General features: G+C 43.6%; 1 protein-coding gene across 1 annotated transcript in view; it reads left to right on the top strand.

The window, feature by feature from the left end:
• The window catches only part of tex11 (testis expressed 11), a 330,058-nt gene that overhangs the window by 162,671 nt on the left and 146,387 nt on the right, over positions 1–21,000 (top strand). The window contains exons 4-7 of the mRNA XM_059651258.1: positions 6,064–6,183; positions 7,875–7,955; positions 13,581–13,666; positions 18,218–18,275. Of these exons, the coding sequence (XP_059507241.1) occupies positions 6,064–6,183; positions 7,875–7,955; positions 13,581–13,666; positions 18,218–18,275 (345 nt within the window). The remainder of the gene's footprint in view (positions 1–6,063; positions 6,184–7,874; positions 7,956–13,580; positions 13,667–18,217; positions 18,276–21,000) is intronic.

The following is a 21,000-nucleotide window of genomic DNA, read 5'->3' as shown; positions in this document are numbered from 1 at the left end:
TCGAACACAATAAAGACCCACTCTCTTGTGGACTGAGAGGACGAGAGTGCTGTCTTGGAGGTGAAAGGAGGACGTCGGGTTGGCTGTGCACCCTTGCGACCAGTGGATCTTAATGCTGGCTTCGGCCTAATGCTGGTTCAGGGGAGCAGCCAACCTGCAACGATGGCTGCGGCAAGTGCTCGTGCCCCAGGTCAGGGGGTCCGGAACACCATCCGTGTTTCTGTAAAGAAGGTGGATGAAGGTGCACCTGTGGACCGCACCTTCTTCGTGAAGAGGGTCCTGTTGGACTGTTGTGAGTTTGCTGCTGCGGACATTTACTGCCTGCAGGATTTCCCCGGAGGGGGTTTTTACGATGTGACCTTCCGGAGTGCCAAGCTTTGCGAGCGCTTCCTGGAGGTTTTCAAGGAGAAAGGAGGTGAGGGCCCCCTCTCTGTATTGACCGCTGTCCCACTGTTTGTGATGCCAGCACAGAGGAGCCGTATGGTGACTGTACACATGTACAACCCGCATGTGCCAGCAGTTGATGTCCTGACCTTCCTCGGAAGGTATGTGAAGGTGGAAGGGGACCTAACTGACATTGTGGACCCCTTTGGCATCTGGATGAGTAAGAGGCAGGTCAAGGTGACGCTGAGGATGGGCGCAGACGGGAATGTCGCACACCCACCGTCCAGCTTCGCGATCGGCGGGAGCAGGGGCTACTTGACCTATGCAGGGCAACCTAAAGTCTGCCATGCCTGTGGTAGGTCAGGTCACATGGCGGCCGACTGCAAAGTCACCATCTGCAGGAACTGCAGGGAGGAGGGACACCTTGCAAAGGATTGCCCACGAGAGAGAAGCTGCAACCTTTGCGGGGAAGTGGGCCACTTATGTAGGGCATGCCCGCGGCGGGGTACCACCTACGCCCAGGTCGCCGGCAGGGGAAATGCGGGGCCAGCCCCCCCGGAGGAGAGGAAGGCACCAGGGCCCAGCAAGGACCCCACTAATGTGCAGGAGGGCCAGGCCGTGCAGGAGGGCCCAGCCCTGCAGGATGGGCCCGAGGCCAGCAAAGCACCCCTGCAGGCTCCGATCCCCCCCGACAACCCGGAGCCAATGGAGGCGGCGACAGGCAACCCAGGGGAGTGGACTACAGTCCGGAAAGCGAGGAGGAAGGTGCGTCGACGGGCCCAGGAACCGCAACAATCAGGAGGGAAGAGGCAGCTACAGGGGGGCTATAAGAGCTCCTCTGACGAGGAGGATTCGGAGAGGGCCCACCCGAAGCAGAAGTTAAAGGTCTCGAGGGGGAAGGAAAGCAGCACCCCGCTTCCAGGTGACGGGAGGCGTCCTGAGGCTCACTCCGACACCCAGTCAAGTGCCGCTGGAGCACTGGAGGGCCCCCCGGAACTTCCAGGCGGGAAGGAGGAAACAGCACGTCCCCAGCCTGATCCGGAGCTGGACCCTCCTGCCTCCGCACCCCTGGCGGGGGGATGCCACCTGGAAGGCAGCACAGACGGTTTCCTGAGCCCAGAGAGCGTCCAGCAGTTAGCCCGGGCAATGGGCATGAAGGGACAGATGGAGGGGCTGGACCTTGGACCTGGGGAGGGTACTGCGGTCACTGCCCACAATGGGGGTACGAATTGCGAGCATTAATGTGCGCAGCGTCAAGTCAACCGCGAGATGTGTATCCACGTTGGCCTACCTGACCACCATCAAGGCGGACCTCCTGTTTCTGCAGGAGTGCGGGATACCGCACCTCGGCAGGTACGGGAAATGGTCCGGCGCCTGGTCCTGTGGGCCTTCGATCTGGTCGGGGGGTAACGACTGTCGCTCCTCGGGCCTGGCTATTCTGCTGCGGGGGCACAACTTCACCATCTCTCAAGTTCAGGAGGTGGTGGGGGGGCGCCTCCTAGTGGCTGACATCACCTACAGGAATGCTCCCCTGAGGCTGATCAACGTGTACGCCCCAGTGGTACGGAGTGAGCGGTTGGACGTCCTGCAGCGGCTTCCACCCCTGCTGGCTACGTCCAGGCCGGTCATCCTAGGCGGAGACTTCAACTGCATCATTGATGCAGATGGAAGATCCGGCGTGGGGACAGCGGGTGGGGGGATTCAACTGGACGTCACGTCCAGATTCCTGATGGGCACGGTGAAGGACGCCAAGCTGCTCGACGTCTTCAGCACCCCTGCAGACGGAGCGCAGCAGAGGTACACCTGGTCGCGGCCAGACGGGTCTATCCGCTCAAGGATAGACTTCCTGTTTGTGTCACGGACATTCTCGGTCAGATCCACTGGTGTCGAGCCGGTGTTCTTCTCTGACCACTGCCTCCTGCTGGCCGACTGTCACTTACAGGACGACCAGCAGGCCGGCAAGGGGACGTGGAAGCTCAACACGACTCTGTTGACCCCAGAGAACGTCGAGGAGCTTAAGAGGGAGTACGCCGGTTGGAGAACCGTGAAACCCCTCTTTGAGTCTCCAGGCGACTGGTGGGAGACGGTGAAGGAGAACATCAAGAGGTTCTTTGTCCTCAAGGGTGTTCGGAAGGCGAGAGAGAGGCGGGGAAAGCTGTCGCGACTCCAGAAAAGGGTGCAGAACCTGCTCCTTCTGCAGTTGATGGGGGTCGATGTCACGGAGGACCTCCGCGAGGTGAGGGGCCAGCAAGCCTCGCTCTTCGCCGCGGAGGCCTCCAGGATAATCTTCCGGTCCAGGGTCCGCTCTGTGGAGCAGGACGAGACGTGCTCGCGTTTCTTCTTTCAGAAGGTGCACAAAGAGAGCTCTGTGCTTAGCCGGCTGAAGGAGGACGACGGCTCGGTGACGTCGTCTCGGCCCGACGTTTTGAGGATCAGCAGATCCTTCTATGCCGGACTGTACGACACGAAGCCCACGGACAGCACGGCCTCCGAGTCGTTCCTGTCGTCTATCACGGAGGTCTTAGACGACGGCACGAGGGAGTGGCTGGATCGGCCGATATCCCTGGACGAGCTGGCCAGAGCCCTCAAGTCCTTGCAGAGGAATAGGACTCCCGGAAGTGATGGCTTACCGGTCGAGCTGTATTCTGCTCTGTGGGGCCTGGTCGGCCAGGACCTGCTGGAGGTGTACGATAGTGCGCTTCGGGCAGGGGAAATGTGCAAGTCCATGAGGAAGGGCATCATCACTCTCATTTACAAGAGGAAGGGGGAGAGGGAAGAAATTAAGAATTGGCGTCCCATTTCACTTTTGAACGTGGACTACAAAATCCTGGCCAAGGTCATTGCCAACCGGGTCAGGTCTGTCCTGGAGTCGGTGATTCACCCTGACCAAACCTGTGCTGTGCCGGGCAGGAAGATCGCTGAGAGCCTCGCGCTCATCAGGGATACGATCGCCTACGTACAGGACAGGCGGGTGGACACCTGCCTCGTCAGCCTGGACCAGGAGAAGGCCTTCGACAGGGTCTCTCATGCTTACATGAGGGACGTCCTCTCCAAATTGGGGTTCGGGGAGGGCATCCGCAATTGGATCCGGCTGCTCTACGCCAACATCGTTAGCGCAGTCTCGATCAACGGGTGGGAATCAGACAGTTTTCCTGTTAGATCTGGAGTCAGGCAGGGCTGCCCGCTCTCTCCTGCCTTGTTCGTGTGCTGTGTGGAGCCCTTCGCCGCCTCCATCAGGAAGGACGTGAGCCTGAAGGGCGTGACTATCCCAGGCAGCGGAGGCCTTCAGGTCAAGACCTCCCTGTACATGGATGATGTCGCCGTCTTCTGCACCGATCGTCGGTCGGTGAGTAGGCTGTTGGACATCTGCGGCCAGTTTGAACTGGCCTCGGGTGGCAAAGTCAATAGGGGTAAGAGCGAGGTCATGTTCTTCGGGAACTGGGACGACCGCTCCTTCATCCCCTTCACCGTCAGGACAGACTACCTGAAGGTGCTGGGTGTTTGGTTTGGTGGAGCTGGGGCATGCACTAAGACTTGGGAGGAGCGTATCTCCAAATTTAAGCAGAAGCTGGGCAGGTGGACGCCCCGGTCCCTCTCCATCGCGGGTAAGAACCTGGTTGTCAGGTGCGAGGGGCTTTCGGTACTGTTGTATGTGGCGCAGGCCTGGCCTATTACCTGGACCTGCGCCGCTGCGGTCACCCGGGCCATCTTCCACTTCATTTGGGGGTCGAGGATGGACCGGGTCCACAGAGATACCATGTACAAAGACCTGGGAAATGGGGGAAAGGGCGTACCGAACGCCACCCTCACCCTGACGGCTACCTTTGTGTGTGGCTGCATCAAGCTGTGCGTAGATCCTCAGTACGCAAACACCAAGTGTCACTACTTACTGAGGTTCTACCTGTCCCCGGTGTTGCGAAGGATGGGCCTGGCCTCGTTGCCGCGGAACGCTCCGAGTAGTTGGACCGTTCCGTACCACCTGTCCTTCGTGGAGAAATTTTTGAAAGGAAACACCTTTGACCACAAGGCCGTCAGGCAGTGGTCAGCACGTAGTATCCTCGGGACCCTTCGGGAAAAGGAGAGGGTGGATCCCGTCGTGTGGTTCCCCATGCAGACTGCCAAAGTTGTTTGGCAGAATGCCTCATCGCCAGAACTTTCAAACAAGCACAAGGACGTTGCTTGGCTGGCGGTGAGAGGGGCTCTGCCAGTGAGATCCTTTATGCATGCCCGGAATCTCTGCACCACCGCACGCTGCCCTCGAGGTGGCTGCGGGGGGGACGAGACTGTCGATCACCTCCTACTGGAGTGTGCCTATGCGCAGGAGGTCTGGAGGGGGATGCAGTGGTATTTGTCGAGGTTCGTCCCGAGCAGCTCCGTGACGCGGGACTCCGTGCTCTACGGGCTGTTTCCGGGGACGCACACCGAGACCAACATCAACTGCGTCTGGAGGACCATCAATGCGGTGAAAGACGCTCTTTGGTCTGCCCGCAACTTGCTGGTCTGCCAGCTGAAAGAACTGACCCCGACCAAGTGTTGCAGACTGGCGCACTCCAAGGTCCAGGGCTACGTGCTGAGGGACGCGCTAAAGCTTGGGGCAGCCGCCGCCAAGGCGCGGTGGGGAAAGACCACCGTATGAGCCCCCTCGTCCAGAAAAGGGAAAAGAATCCTATCTGGTAACTGGGCCCAGCTGGCGCCTTCCCCAACTGGTCAGGGGGCCAACTGGGACTGTGCGGGGTGACGACTGCCGGGGCGGTTTCTTTGCTTTGTTTCTTTTTTCTCTTTTTTTTTCCCTTTATTTGGTGTACGTACCCCCGGGTAACCCGGAGTGGCTTGCATGACTGGGTAGGTGTATAAATGTTTTATTTTTTTGTACATTCTATGAATAAAGTATATTTTTTCAAATAAAAAAAAAGGTGACGAAACGTCTGAAAACTAACCTTCCAGCTCAGCGAGCAAACTCACATCTAGAACCTCAACCTGAGCTACAAATCTTCTCAAAACTCGCTATAATTTAATTTCAGTCTTTGATGTGCCCTAGTGTAAGCCATCAACTCTGATAAATTAACACATGCCAGATTTTTCTAACATATTTAGGAGTTAAATATTTATTTACAACATTTTGTGATTTATTGTTGGAGAGTATTGGGTATGTGTGTTTGTGCTATTTCTTCAGTATCTTCAACTTCTGGGATTCTTTTTACTCAGTTTCACATAAGAAGCTAATGCTGTAATAGAGAGAGTTGATCTTTCTTGCTTCAAGCAGAATGAGAAGTTTACCATTGGTTGAGAGAATATTGTTGACCAGCCTACAGGCGTACTTTGAAAGCAGACTCCGAAACACCCCAGAATGATTCTGAAGCAGAACATTGCAGCTATAATTACATTCTGTACCGTTAGCAAATTAGTAGCAGTTGCCTTATATTTCAAGTTTCATTTATTCTCCTAATCCTGACTGCTACGTTCATTCTGAATGATTTTGCTGCAGTGTTTAAGAACACATGCTGAAATACCCTTGCTTCAGAACTGTGGCGTTTGTGTGTAATGTCAGATGAAGAGGATTTCTGTGTATTTGCAGTAGTCTGAGAGCCTGTTGAAAATTCTCTGTATTGTGATATTTAAGGTTTGAGATTTGAATTTTTCTGATGGAACGATTATAATAGTTTGTATCTCTTCCCACAGAGTTTGGAGATGTTGTATGCAAAGCTAATAGCTGGATATGATGGCCAATCAGATTTAAACGTTCTTAAGAATGATGTGGAAAAGGACCTTTTCAAAGTGCACTCGTATCAGGCAGAATCAGTATGTGTGTGTCTTAAATTACAATATTTAAACCATAAGACAGAATTTTCTGCTGATTGAGTTGCTGTTTTCTGATAAACTTGTTACTGTAGCTATTCCTAGGTGGGTCTGATAAGACATTCATAAATTGTTAGTATCTTCTTGACACGTATGGCCAAACAAAAAACGTTTCCCTCTGGCACAACGAATACAATAAAATAGATTATAATGTAATTATAATACGTCTGACATAGTTTTCAGCGGAAAGGTCAGTCAGTCATGTGTTGCTGTGAACAACTGTTGTGACTGCAGTCATTGGAAGGAGAAGCTTAGCATCCCACCAGAGTGAAATTTTCTTGGTCTCTGCAGATTTTGTTTTGTGGGCAGGATGGCACTTAAGTCCCTCTCTGGCAGCTTGACTTAGCTGTCATCTTTTGCGTTCATTTTTCCTTTGTAAATGTCAGTCTAGAAGATTTCTGCTGACAAATCATTTGGTGTAAGCTGGTACAAAAGCATATTACTGCAGAAACAGGAAATTTGAAATAAAAATTCTGCAGGTCAAGCTTAAATTATTAAGAGAAATGAAGTTAATATTTCAGATCAATTATCATTCATTGGAACAGGTTTTCTACTGTTACAAAGCATAGGTTGTCAATCCCCAACCCCAGAACTAAAACTGTAACACCCAAAGAGGAGTGTCTCGCGCTGTAGTCTGTCAAAAAGGAGTGTGAAAAGTGGTGTAACCTGCCTTTCAGCAACTTATAGTCATTGAACAAAATAAACCACTGACACTCAGTTTTAAAATGAACAAGTAACAATTTAATTTTAATTCTAACTGTAAACAAAATAACTAAATTATTAACCAACCAAATAAACCCTTCTAACTACTAACTATTTCCAAATATAACATGATTTTAATGGAATGCTGTCAGGAATGTTTCACAGTTGATTCGTGTCAGGAATCCTAACAAGTTCAACGAGCCAACAATTCTCTATTCAGAACTGAGAGCAGTTAACTCTGGCAAATGGCAATTTTCTCTCATGTCTTCGTTGAATTGCTGTCTTCTTTTATACCCATGATGACATATCAGTTTCTAGAATAGGATTGGTCTTATGTTGTTAAAACCATCAGATTCAAATTTAATTGGTTTTTAGCATCTAAGTGCCTGGATCACATTGATTGGCCAAATTCAAAACTTTTTGTTTTGGTAACCAAACAAAACTGCAGCTTGGCCTGCGAGCTGTATGGCCTTTTGATACAAATATTTCAATTCAAACCTACAAGCTGTTGCCCACAGACATCCTTTTGGAATCTCTTAGCATAGAAAAAGCACATCTTCTTTTAAAGGGACCATGCACTTTTTTTTCTCCCCTAACATTTTACAAAGACCAATATTTTGCAACCACTAAATTCTAATGTCCTTCCTCCAAATCCACAAATACTCTACCCGACTTCGCAAAGCTGCTTGGGTGCCTCAACTGAAGATAGGATGGGAAGGCTATCTACAGATCTTACTACCAGGCTTAATTGGGGCAATGGTAGGAAGATTGCAAGTTTCCCACTCACTTGCCTCCCTTCCACATGATTCAATGCCTCCTTTCCAGCCACCAGACATGACAGAGGAGAGGGCACAAATTCTGTCCAATGTAATTGTAATCAATATTCTGATTTTATTTGTGCATTTTATTTTCTCATCACTTTCTGTTGCTAGGCTGTGACTCAATGTGATCATATGAATGCAGTGAATTGTATCCAACGCTGTAAAGATATGCTGCTCAGAATACCCAAAGAGGTTTGTTGGTGTCTTTGATGTTTGTATATTGGTTATGATGACTGTGAAGTGCAATTTGTGGCTGTGCTGCCATTGGGATGTTCCATAGGGTTTGGATTGAATTTAGCTCTGTTTCAGGGCTGTTTAATTCCCTACTGAGTCATACGTGTTACTCAAAACCAAATGTACCTGACATGAATTATTTTAGATTGGAATTTAATCTCATTTGGGAGTAACATTATATTGTGTTTGCTAGGTGCACATTGGAACATACTAAAATGAAAAGTACTTTCTAGAATTATGATACATGTCCTAAACTGAAATTCTTTAGAGCTATTACACCATTTAACCTGCATTTACAAATCTTCTTTGTATACTGCCAAAATCAATCTATGGAATTAATTATAAAGCTATGACAACATACTTCTAGTGTTCAATCAGTGTAAATGAAAGCTGGTGCTGTAAATAGATGACTTGCAAGTTGATTAATAAAAGTGCCATTCTGACAAATGGTTAGTGCAAAGAGTTCTATTTACCTTGTAGAATCGTTCAGAAACTTGTAGCACAGAATCAGACTATATGATTCACTATTTCTGAGTTGGCTGATCTACACTCTGAACCCCCATTCCAATTCTTAAACAGCACTTCAAGTACTCGTTAATTACAACACTTTTTAGTGGCCGCAATTGTTATAGGATAATGCTCAGTTAATGTTAATATCAGACTAGACAAATCCCTGACATGTAGATCATTTTAAATCAGCAATGTTGCAGTCTTTTTTTAAAATAGTAAAACAGTCAAAAATTTGTTAATAACTGAAATGAAATCAAAGAAGAAAAAAATGCAGTCCATTTTCTTATAACACAGATTCAATGATTTTTAACACACACTAGAAATATCCTAAGCATTCTTTAAAGATTGAACACAAGCAATAGCTTTGTATTGGAATCAGTGCACTCTGGTGCAGATTGTGAATATTGTCGCAGTTTTAAGAACGTCTTGTGCTGCCTTGTAGCAAGACCTAGTCCAACTTATTTCCAAAGGTGGGAAACAATTTTTAATACTTCAGTGGCTTGAAGTAATTAAAATTTTAACTCATCTACTGGAACTGGAAATAACTCTTAATTGTCATAATGAAATGTTTGCAAACTAACGAACTAGCTTGCCGAGCAAAACAACCACAGCGTATCTCTTAATTATTCTAAGCCCTGACTTAGCCTTCTTTCAGTGCTGTATCATCACCAATGCAGCTTCAATTTTTTTTCTTTTTATCAAAATAACTTTGAAAACTTAACTTTACTTCTTTTCCACCGGCTGTATCCTAATACTCAGGTTTGGGATTAATAACCTCTTATTCTACGATAATTTTTTCTATAAACTCTTTGGGAATGCTGTTTTGCACATGACTCCACTAAAGGACTTCTCAGCTTTTCAGAGCTTGATACATGTTTCTTTCTTGAATGACTTTCCAGCAGAGACTGAAAATGAAGGTCAGAGTCTGGAAAGTTATTCCTCTCATCCCTCTGGATAGTCCCTTAGGAGCACTGGGTAACTTCTTTTTGCTTGGAATTATGGTTATTGTTGTTTTAAAATCTGATTGTTCACTCCAAATGTGGAGAAAAACTCTTATGTTTAACAGAGAATTCTAAGAACTGAAACATGCAATAAACAAAATTAAAATTAACTATGCAAATCTCAGAGTTCCACCACACATTTAAATTCTTTAATTTCTGTAGCAACCACCCATTCAGGCAGGGAGGGAATGGCACCAATGCTTGGACAAGAGGGAGCTGTTCTGATTCTATGGGCTCCACTTACACCAGGCTGGGACTAGTCCCCTGGATCTAGCAATGCCTTTGGATAGTATTTTAAAATAGCAGAGGTTGTGTGAGGGTTTGGATTTTAAAGTCCAAAGAAAAATATTGAGACAGTAGAATAATGTATTACTTAGGCAAAGCTAAGAAGAGTGGTGATCGAATTGCATGGTAATGTTGCATTAACAAATAGATCTAATTGTTGTTTTCATAAAAGAAAACTCTTTATGTGAATAGATATTGCATCCATAGTAAGGTGACTTGGTGGTACAAACAGAAAAATGTTTTTATCCATTCACATTGCAGAGCATTGTTACAGGTGACCAGGTTAAGGAATAAATATTGCTGGGTACAATACATTTGGAAAGTACAGGTTACATGGCAAAGGAGATGGAATTGCAATGATAATTTACCTCATTATTGAGGGGAGATTTTGACCCAGAAGATCAGGAACTTAAATCAGTATGTCTGGAGGTTAGGAATAATGAGTCTGAAGACTTCTAACGCTAGTTATACTACTGGACAGAGTATAAAGCAAGGAATGATTGGACAGTAAGACCATTAGACATGGGAAAGAAGCATTGAGCTCATCAAGCCTGCTCTGCCATTCAATGAGATCACATGATTCACTGATCTAATTATCCACTTGCTTGCTTTTCTCCATAATGCTTGATTCTCTTACTGGTTAAAAATCTGCCTGCCTCAGCCTTGAACATAATATGCATCCTCAACAACTCTCTGCAATAAAGAATTCTGTAAATTCACCAACATGAGACGTTGCATTGCTCCTCATCTCTGTCTTAAATGTGCAACTCCTTTTTTCTAAGATTATGCTGTTTGGCCATCTGCACACTTGGCTATGGTACATTCACTTGCTGCAGCAAAACAGAATAATTCTTATATAGTAACAGGTTGAGAAGTGTGTGTGTTAGTATGGTACAATTGGTATGTTGGCCTTGATTGCAAATAGATTGAGTACTGAAGTCAAGTTGTCTTGCTGCAATTGTACAGAGTGTTATTGAAGCAGGGTTATATTGCCTTAGTGGGAGTAAAATGAATGTTCACCAGATTAATCCTTGAGGTATGAGATGGTCCAGCATGGAGAAATTGAGAAGAATGGGTTTGTATTCCCCAGAGTTTTGAAGAATGAGGGATGATCTCCTTATAACTTGTAAAATTTTTACAGGGTGAATGTAGACAAGATAATTCCACTGATGCGCGAGTCTAAAATCAAGAGACATAATTTCAGGATAAGGGATAGGGCATTTTAGACTGAGATGACGAAAGATTTCTTTCACTCAGAGGCTGGTGAATCTTGAAAATTCACAGCCAGAGGATTGTGGAAGCTCAGTCATTAAGAATGTTTAAGACAGAAATTGATAGACTAATGATATCACACCTAATGTCAATAGTGTGGAAAATTGGCCATTGTCTCACTGAATAATGGAACTGGTTTAATTGGTTAAGTAGGTTAAGTTGGTTTTGTTCCTACGTTCCTGGATTTTGGAGTCATTTCAGCAGATTTGAAGGTAATCATGAGTGAGAGAAAAGGTACGGAATTACTGAACAGTTAGCCTGACGTCACTTGTTGGGGGAAAGCTTTGAAATCTGTCATTAAGGAAGTCTTAATTTACCTCAGAAAACCATACATTCTGATCAGCAATTACCATGATTTTATTCAAGGGAAAACACATTTGACAAATCCATTAGAGCTCTTTGAAAATTTTACAAATGTGGTAAATAAGGGGTTACCAATGACTGTAGAATATTTGGATTTCCAGAAGACAATTGAGAAGCCACACAAAATGTTGATGAAGAAGAAAATGTTGATGGAGTTGCAGGTAATAGCATGGTTAGAGAATTATTTAATGCAAATAATAACAGTGAAGGAGCAGCAGTATAGTTTCAATTAAGGATGGTGTATGACTTGGAGGAGAAGTTGCAGATGATGGTGTTTTCATACATGTGCTGACTGCTTAGCTGTTTGAAGTCAGGAGTTGGATGGTGCTGTTGAAGGAACCCAGGTGAATTATTGTATTGTGTCATGTAGATAGTGCAGGTTGATGCCATGGTGTGTGACTGGTGAATGATGGAGAGAATGAATATTGAAAGTTATATATAGTGTGCAGATCACTTTTTTTCCCAGGATCGCACTGAGTTTGAAGTGTTGTTGGATCTGCACCAATCCAAGCAAGTAGACGGTATCCCATTGTACTCCTGCCCTTATGCTTTTTAGATGGTGGACAGTCTCGAGTTGAGTTATTTGCTGGAGCATTCTTAGTCTCTGACTCGTTGTTGTACCCACAATATTTATACAGCTGTTCCTGTTTGGTGTTTAGACTATGGTAAACCCCAGGATGTTGTTAGCAGGGGACTACTTGGTGATATTGCTATTGAACATGGGGAGATGTTTGGTTTCTTTCTTTTTGGAAATGGTCATTGCTTGGCATTTGGGTGGCCTGGATGCTACTTGCCACTGATCAGCTAAAGCTTGGATGTTATGCAGGTCTTGCTGCATATTGACAAAGGCAGCTTCAGTATCTAAGAGTTAGGAATGGTGCTGAACATTGTGCTGAGCATAAGTGAGCATCCCCTCTTCTAATTTTGTGATTGAGACAAGGCCATCTATGAAGTAGCTAAAGATATTTGGGCCCTGGCCACACAAACTGCAGAAGTGAATGAGATAAGGTGATTGACTACAAATATTATAGCTGTCTTCCTTTGTACGATGTATGACTCAAATATTCTCTTTGGTTCAAACTAGTACAAAGAAAATTGAGTTATAAGACTATAAGACATAGGAGTGGAAGTAAGGCCATTCGGCCCATCGAGTCCATACAATTAATCATAACTAACTTACAGTTCGACATTCTAGTGAACTCTTTCTATGATGGCATCCTGTATCACCAGAGAACTATTACAGTAAGTTCTGTCAAATAACGGTAATTTACAAGGTAAGAAGATAACCTTTTAAATACCAAACTCAGGTTTTCATCGATAATGTTGATAAATAGCACCCCGCACTTCTGTTGAGATGAACATTTCAATTAATGGGGTGATTTTTTTGCATTCATAACTCATTTGATTAAGCAAGCAACCCATTTGTTCTGTCAAATATCTGCGGAAAGTAATATATAAATTAATAAAAAATGTGAATTTTGTCAAATTTCCTAAACACAGAACAAAAGGATGCAAACGCACTCTAATAATGATGTTGCCATTATAAAAATGTGCATCATACTATGAAGTAAAATGATGAATTCTTCCATGAAGTTACATAATGATAATTCTAAATACAGTTTCTGGTCTACTTATTTTAATGAATAAGAAACAATGCTCTGCAGATACTTAATTCATTGATGAAGGGCCTAGGCCCGAAACGTCAGCTTTTGTGCTCCTGAGATGCTGCTTGGCCTGCTGTGTTCATCCAACTTCACACTTTGTTATCTTAATTCATTGATGTTTGTTCTTGTGCCAGGATGCGCATTAAGAATATTTGTCTCCTGAAAGCAGAGTCGTCTTCAGAGTCTAGACCCGAAATGTCAGCTTTCCCGCTCCTCTGATGCTGCTTGGCCTGCTGTATTCATTCAGCTCTATAACTTGTTATCTCAATCAACTAGATTGGCGGGACAAAAATGTGGAAATTCACAAATTCCAGATTGAAACAAATGATTTTTTTTTCGTATTTTGAGCTTTTTCATATTCTTGTGAATCGTGATGAAATAGAATTTGTCAGTTTTCTTCTGGAATGTTTCTGTATGTCTCAGCTCACAAATATTTTCTGTTTATATAATTATGCTGATATCATCATGATCCCGTGTATATGTTTTAGACACGTTATTTGGCCCTGCTGTGTTACAATTTTGGAGTAGATACCTATCAGCAGAAGAAATATGAAGAAAGTGCTTTCTGGTTGAGGTAAACATGGTTTATTTGAATAACTTTGAAACAATCTGATCAATCACTCTTGCAACATGGTGTTTAAATGTAATTCTGCTGTAAGGCTGTGTGTGAAGAACTTGTTGGGGATTTTGCCTCATTGCCATATTTTTAACAGGCTGTTCAGAGGAACTCTGTTTACATTTGTAAGCAGGTTTTCTGTCAAACCTATTCGGAAGTTATAATAGTGAAGGAGCAGAAGTGCCAAGGAAATTCTCAATCACAGTTTCTTATTGAAGTGCCATGATAGAACGCAATTTGCTTAAAATGCTGTTATAAAATTCAGTCATTCAAGTGGGTTTCTACATTCCATATATTGAGAAGTGAGACAATGCAAACTGTAAAATCCTGCATGTTATATAATTAAAGCATGTAGCAATACAGAACTGACTGCAACAGTATTTCCTGCTGAAACCTAGAAATCAAGGTTCTCACCAACTATAAATTAATACAATCTTCATGTTCAACTACTTGTTCCTTGTACCTGAGCTAGGTCTAACCTTTCTTGCGGTCTTGTGCTCAACTTCACCCAGTGCCTACTGTCCAGATATCTGAGTATGGCTGTATATGTTGGAGATTCTGATGAGGACCTTGATGGGTAGCATAAAGGAGAATGATAGTGCGCATCATTGATGCTTGTTGCTGCCATGCCTGCAACAGAGCCTTGCATCACTGCTAAAGTGCTGAATGCCGGCTAACATACTGCAGAGCTCAGAGCCCATTTGTTCCGCCATAGAAATAGTAGATCCAACCTAATGTAACACTAGTTCATGCCAGAGTCTTAGACTCTGTTGCAGCTTAGGTAGGAACCACCCAAGATCATGAAATCTGTGCTTGCTGCTGAGGAGGGCCATTTTTATGCTATCCAGACTCAAATTGTTGCCATTATTGCTATAGATCCCGTTGATTGAGGGGTCATATCTCATCCCAGTGGACCAGTAGGATTGTCACCTGTGCAATTTGAATATATCCTTTTAAAGCTCTAAATATATGCTCACTCACACAAAAAGATGAATGGCTTAATATGTTACTGTGGGGGATATAAAAATAGGATTAACAAATTCCGATGATCTAAAGTCCAGAACACAAATTGTAAATAAAAACCGAAAGAACCGCGGATGCTATAAATCAGGAACATAAACAAAGTTGCTGGAAAAGCTCAGCAGGTCTGGCACCATCTGTAAAGGAACAAACAGAGTTAACGTTTTGGGTCTGGCGACCCTTCCTCAGATGTTCTTCTGATGGTGCTTCTTTGAAGATTGAGAATTTGAACTTGTATCTTTACTTGAATGGATTCTTTCTTTTACTTTTAACTTTCTTTCTTTTAAACTTTTTGATGGAAGAGGGCGCAGGATTGATGCTTTCTGTCTGCATGTTTGATATTTCTTTCATTCTGCCGCTCTTAGCACTTACAGCGTTTTAATACTCTGCAGCCCAGCTAATCAGAATGCTGTTGTCGGACAGAATGTCCTTAACTTGAAACATTTGAAGCGCTGCTCAATCTTTTATTCTCACTCTTACTGCTTCCAAAATACAAAATTGTATTGCACAACTCAATAATACATGCAACACTTGATTTTTTTTCTCATTGTGAAACTCTCCTGCTAGTTCAGTTATAGCAATCAAACTTCCATTTCTGTTTATATTTCAAAAAGATGTGAAGTATGTAATGCCTTATATTAACAGTATGTGGGTAGGAGAACCATAAGAATTAGGAACAGGAGTAGGCTGTTCTGCCCCTCGAGACTTCTCCATCATTCAATAGGATTATGGCTGATCTGACATTCCTTGTGCCCACTTTCTTTTATTTTCCTGTAACTCTTGATTCCCCTTTTGATCAAAGAACTATATTTCTGTCAGCCTTAAATATACACACATGCTGTACCCCCACAGCTCTCTGTGGCATGGAGTTTCAAAGATTCACAAACCTCTGAGAGAAGAAATACCCCCTTATCTTGGTCTTAAATTGACGCCTCTTTATTCTGGCAGTATGCTGTCTGGTTTTAGACTCTCCCTTAAGGAGAAGCATCCTTTCAGCATTTACCCTATAAAGCCCTTAAGAATTCTATATGTTTCAAATGAGGTCACCTGAACTCCAGTGAGTAGAATCCCAACCTAATTACCCTTTGCTCATAAGACAATCCCTCTATACCAGGGATCATCTTAGTGAACCTTCTCCGATCTGCCTCCAATGAAATGAATTATTTTCTTAAATAAAGGAATGAAAAATGCCCATAGTACTCAAGATATGGTCTCCCCAGGACCTTGTACCTTTGCAATAAGACTTCCCTAGCCTTATACTCCAACCCCCTTGAAATAAGGGCCAATATTCCATTGGCTTTCCTGAAATGTGTCACTGTTTGATAGCTTTCTGTGTATTGTGCACATTTACCCCAAGTCCTTTGTGGTGCAGCTCTGCAATTTTTCTCTATTTAAGTAATACTATGTTCTTCTGTTCTCCTTTCCAAAATGGTCAACTTCACATTATTCCACATTATACTTCATTTGCCAACTTATTGTCCACTTAACCTATCAATAGTTCTCTGTAAAGTACTTGTATCCCTTTTGCAACCTGCCTTTTTATCTGGTTTTGTCATCTGTAAATTTGGCTGCAATACATTTACTTCCACTTTCCAAGTCACTAGCATATATTGTAAACTGTAGTGGTCCCAGCACTGTTCCCTGTGGAACCCAACCAGTTGCAGGTTGCCAACCTGAGAAAGATCCCCCTTTTGCCCATTCAGTGTTTTCTGCCCATTAACCAGTTCTCAATTCATGCCATTATGCTATGTCAACACTGTGGACTCTTACCATGACTTAAATTTTTGTGAGGTATCTTGCCGAATACTGCAGGAAGTCCAAATACAACACTTCTGCTGGTTCCTGTCTATCTACTTTGGTTGAGGCTTCTTTGTAAAACTCTAATAAATTAATTAGACATAATTTCCCTTTCATGAAGCCATGCTGACTCTGCTTGATTAGATTATGATTTTTCAAATTTCCCATTATTACTTCCTTAATAATTAATTCCAGTTACTTTTTCACTGATAGATGCTAAGCCAGTTGTTTTATGCTTCTGTCCCTTTTTGAATAGGGAAAAATTAGCAATTTTCCAATCTTCTAGTAAATGTCCGGAATCCAATAATTTTTTTAGAAAATTGCAGCCAATGCATCAATTATATCTGTAGCTCCCTCTTTCAGGATCCTGGGACAGACTTAACTGCCTTTAGCCCCATTTTCTTGTCAAATACTGCTTCTCTAGTGATTATACTTAATTCCTCCACCTTATCTTTGAGTATTAATTGGATTATCAAAGAAGCTTTCACCATAAAGATTGATACACAGTATCTGTTCAAGACCTGTGCCATTTCTCTGTTCCCAAATCGTCTTCCCAGATCCACTTTCTAATGGTCAAATATTCAGTTTGACTTCTCTGTCTTCCTTTTCATATATTTAAAGAAGCTCTCCAGTGGAAAGTCGCACTGTCAGTGAATCTTACTGTTCTTGTAAATTAATATGTCCTTTTATCCAGTTCTCCCCTCCTAAAAGATGATGAAGCATGTTGGTTGACCTATATGGCCCCCATTATTTCCAGGTTTTTCATTGCTACCTTTTTGGAGAAATGTAAGAGATGAAAGGGGGAGATGTAGCTAGGGGTGGTGTTGAGAAGGTGGGTGAGTTTTTGGACCAATGGCAAGGACTGTTCTCGCCCTGATATGAAACTACAAGCTGGATTTCAGGATTTAGCTCAGTTTTGTGACCTCTGTCTTGCTGAACACTTGTCATTGCTCCGGCATTAGGAAACCTAGGAGAACTACTCCATGGAAGTCCTCAGAGGTTGGGCTTTGTATGTAGTGCACTTCTCCCCTTCTTCCCACACTCTTCACAAAGCTTTCCTTCAGCTGCATGTTTTTAGAACCAGACAAAGAGGCACTGCAACAATTTAACCACCTACCTGCATATAAGTCTTCTCCCTGAACTATACACAACTGCCAAAAAACTCAAAGCTCAATGCTTCCACAGACTTGCCCTGAGCAAATGTAAACTTAATTCACCTTGCCTACAGTTTGCTAATAGTCCTTTAACAAACACATGTTCAGGGATTGTTTTGCAGCTGAATGCATGATCTTTGTAGATAGCCTTGACATTTGTCCAATTGACGGATGTGGTCCAAATGTGACAGTGAGTATCACATCCGATTGCAGTGTTGTTTGAATCTGAGATAACTCTAATTGGTTCCAAACATCCAGGGACTTCCCAACTGAATGAGCTTCTTGTGTACATGAAGTGGCTGGCTGGTGACACTAAAGATTTCATACTACCATCTCCAGCGGCAAGTGAATCAAGTTTTCACATCCTAGTGTTTGCCCATTATTGATGTGTTGAACCATAGCACTGTTAACTGTTTCTTATATGTGTGAGCTTGCTGACTAGATGACACAGGGGATTTGAAGAAGTAACTCAACTCTACAGCATAAATAATTTTTAACTTATACTATTGCTAATGTTGTAATGTTTTTCCATTATCAGTCAGAGCTACGACATTGGAAAAATAGACAAAAGATATTCTCCTGGCTCTCCTGTGCAAGTACGTGCAGTTTAAGTATAAATGTTAAGTTAATTTATATAATGACATTGGCAAATAACTGAGTTTATCTTCATATGTATGTAAGAGTAAAAGTTTAGAGAGTGCAAGTGGAAATATGTAATTATTATGAGGTTGGACATGGAAAGTATTATGAGGTGATGAGGTATGTCACATTGGCAATTGCTCACTAACTAGTACGATTGTCCACCTGGGAAGTTGTGCGTCACTGATTATGGGTTCTGTGTGTCCTTGCATTGCTAATGAACCTGATCCTACAACCACACATTTTGACGGGTGTTTCCAGGAGGTCGAATTGGTCCTCAGCCTTGAGATTGCTGGCATTCCTTTTTCTGTTCATTCTTCGTACTTGTTCTTGCCAATGAGTGTTCTCGAAGAATTGTGTCCCTTCATGCAGGTGGTACTGCCAAGTCAGGTTCTTCTGAGTGAGGGCTCTTCAAGTTGTTGGCATCTATGTTGTATTTCTTGAGGTAAGCCTTCAGGGAATCATTGGCCCTCCTCTTATTTGAGAGCCGTCCTCGAGCTGGGAAATGATTTGCTTTGGCAGTTAGAATGTGGACATTCTAAGCATGTGGCAGGCCAAGCGGTGTTGATTTTAGAGATTATGGTCTTGCTGCTGGTGCTATTGGCTCCTTTGAAGTCACTGACATTAGTATACCTGTCCTTGCAGCTGATGTGGAGAATCTCTCTCAAATAGCATTGGTGGTACTTCAGGACCATGAGGTGGCTTCTGTACATAGTCTGAGTTTCAGAGCTGTGTAGAATAATTGGAAGGATGACTGCCTTATAAACAGGGCTCTTGGTGGCAGTATAGATGTCACAGACATCAAAGATTCCCATTTTAGGTGTCTGAAAGCAGCATTCACAGATTAGATGCATTGATGGCAGCCTTAGATGAGAAGTACATTCCCAGGTACAGGGAATGTTCTACATTTTAGAGGATTTCTATGTTGGCCCTAAAGGAAGGATCGACTGGAACTTGCCGAGGATGTGTTGGTGGAGGACTTGAATCTTCTCGGGATTGATGCTGAGGCCATTGTTTTGGTGTACATCTACAAAAGTGTTAAACAAAATTTGAAGATTTTCTTCTGAGAGAGCAGCAGTAACATTGCTTGTGGAACCTCAGTGTACAGTGAAAATGTCAGTGTTGTTACCTTGGATTTCGGTTGGTTGTGGTTGAAAAGTATCCTGGAGACCATGGCCAGACCAAAGCTTTATCTTGACAAGATGAAGGATGTGTGATGGTGGGAAAGAAAAGAGCATAATGACATATCCACAGCCATTCCAGGGAGTGTTCACACTTGTTCTTCTGCAGATCACTTGAAATCTCTGCCCTCTTGTCCTTTGCTCTTTTCCAAGTGGGTGCAGTTTAATTTACTGTATACAGCCTGTTTGTGAATTGAGAAAATCTCCATCAGATGTCCTCTTAGCCTTCTTCTCTTGAAGGAGAACAGGCCGAACTTCCTCAGTCTGTCCTCACAAGTGAATTTCCTTAGCCCCAAAAACATTCTTGTAAGCTGCTTCTATCCTCTCTCCAATGCCATTGTATTCTTACTAGAATTGTATACAATATTCCAGCTGAGGTCTTACAAACATCTTATATGTGTTCAGCATCACCTCCTTGCTTGCTCCTGGACTATCTGTCCCTTTTAATAAAGCTAAAAATGCTGTATTGCTTTCTGTACCTGTCCTTCCACTTTCAATGATCTGTGCATGTGTACACCTAGGTCACTGTATTCCTGTATCCCTCCCCTTTGAATTCTACCTCCTACTTTATATTGCCTTCCAATATCCTTCCTACCAAAATCCATCAACTCACATTTTACAGCATTGAAACTTACCTGGCATCTGTCTGCCCACTTCACGAACTTGTCTGTGCCCTTCTAGAGTTCTACACTGTTGTCCTCACATATGTAGCTCCTTCAACTGTCATTTACAAAATTTGAAACTGCCCTCTGCACTTCAAGATCTAGATCATTAAAATGTAAAAGCATGGGTCCTATTAGCAATTCCTGGGAAGTTCATTACAAGCCTTGTCCAGCTCAAAAAATATTCATTGACCATTATTACTGTCTTTCCCATCACACAGCTAATGTTGCAACTTACCTTTGTATTAGATGACATATACCTTTCAGAGAATCATAGAATCCCTACAGTGTGGAAGCAGGCCATTTGGCCTATTGAGTTACACCGACTCTCCGAAGAGCATCCCACCCAGACCCACCCCCTACCCTATTACTACATTTCCCACCCTTGACACTGTGGGCAATTTAGCATGCCCAGTCAACCTAACCTGCACGTAATTGGACTGCGGGATGAAACCAGAGTACCTGGAGGAAACTGTTGCAGATATAGGGAGAATGCACAAACTCCACACAGACAGTCACCTGAGGCTGGAATCAAACCCGGGTCCCTGGTGCTATATGCAGCAGTGCTAACCACCGTGCCACTGTGCTGCTGGAAGTCTGTTGTTTCCTCTCAAGTCTGTAGTGTGTCTTCTGAAAATTCATGTGCACCACATCAATAGCCTTCATCAAACCTTTCTGCAATATCTCCATAAAATTCCAGTAAGTTAGTTAAACACGTTTTCCTCCTTTAGAATTCCAGGCTGATTTCCCCCTAATCAATTCTCTTTTTTTCCATATAACTACTAATCCTATCTAATAAATATCTGTAGAAACTTGCTCACCACTACAGTTAAATTGAC

Source organism: Stegostoma tigrinum, chromosome 15, assembly GCF_030684315.1.
Source record: "Stegostoma tigrinum isolate sSteTig4 chromosome 15, sSteTig4.hap1, whole genome shotgun sequence".
Taxonomy (NCBI): Eukaryota; Metazoa; Chordata; class Chondrichthyes; order Orectolobiformes; family Stegostomatidae; genus Stegostoma; species Stegostoma tigrinum.
Note: the sequence above shows the minus strand (reverse complement) of the source record. Positions and strands in the feature narration are given on the sequence as shown.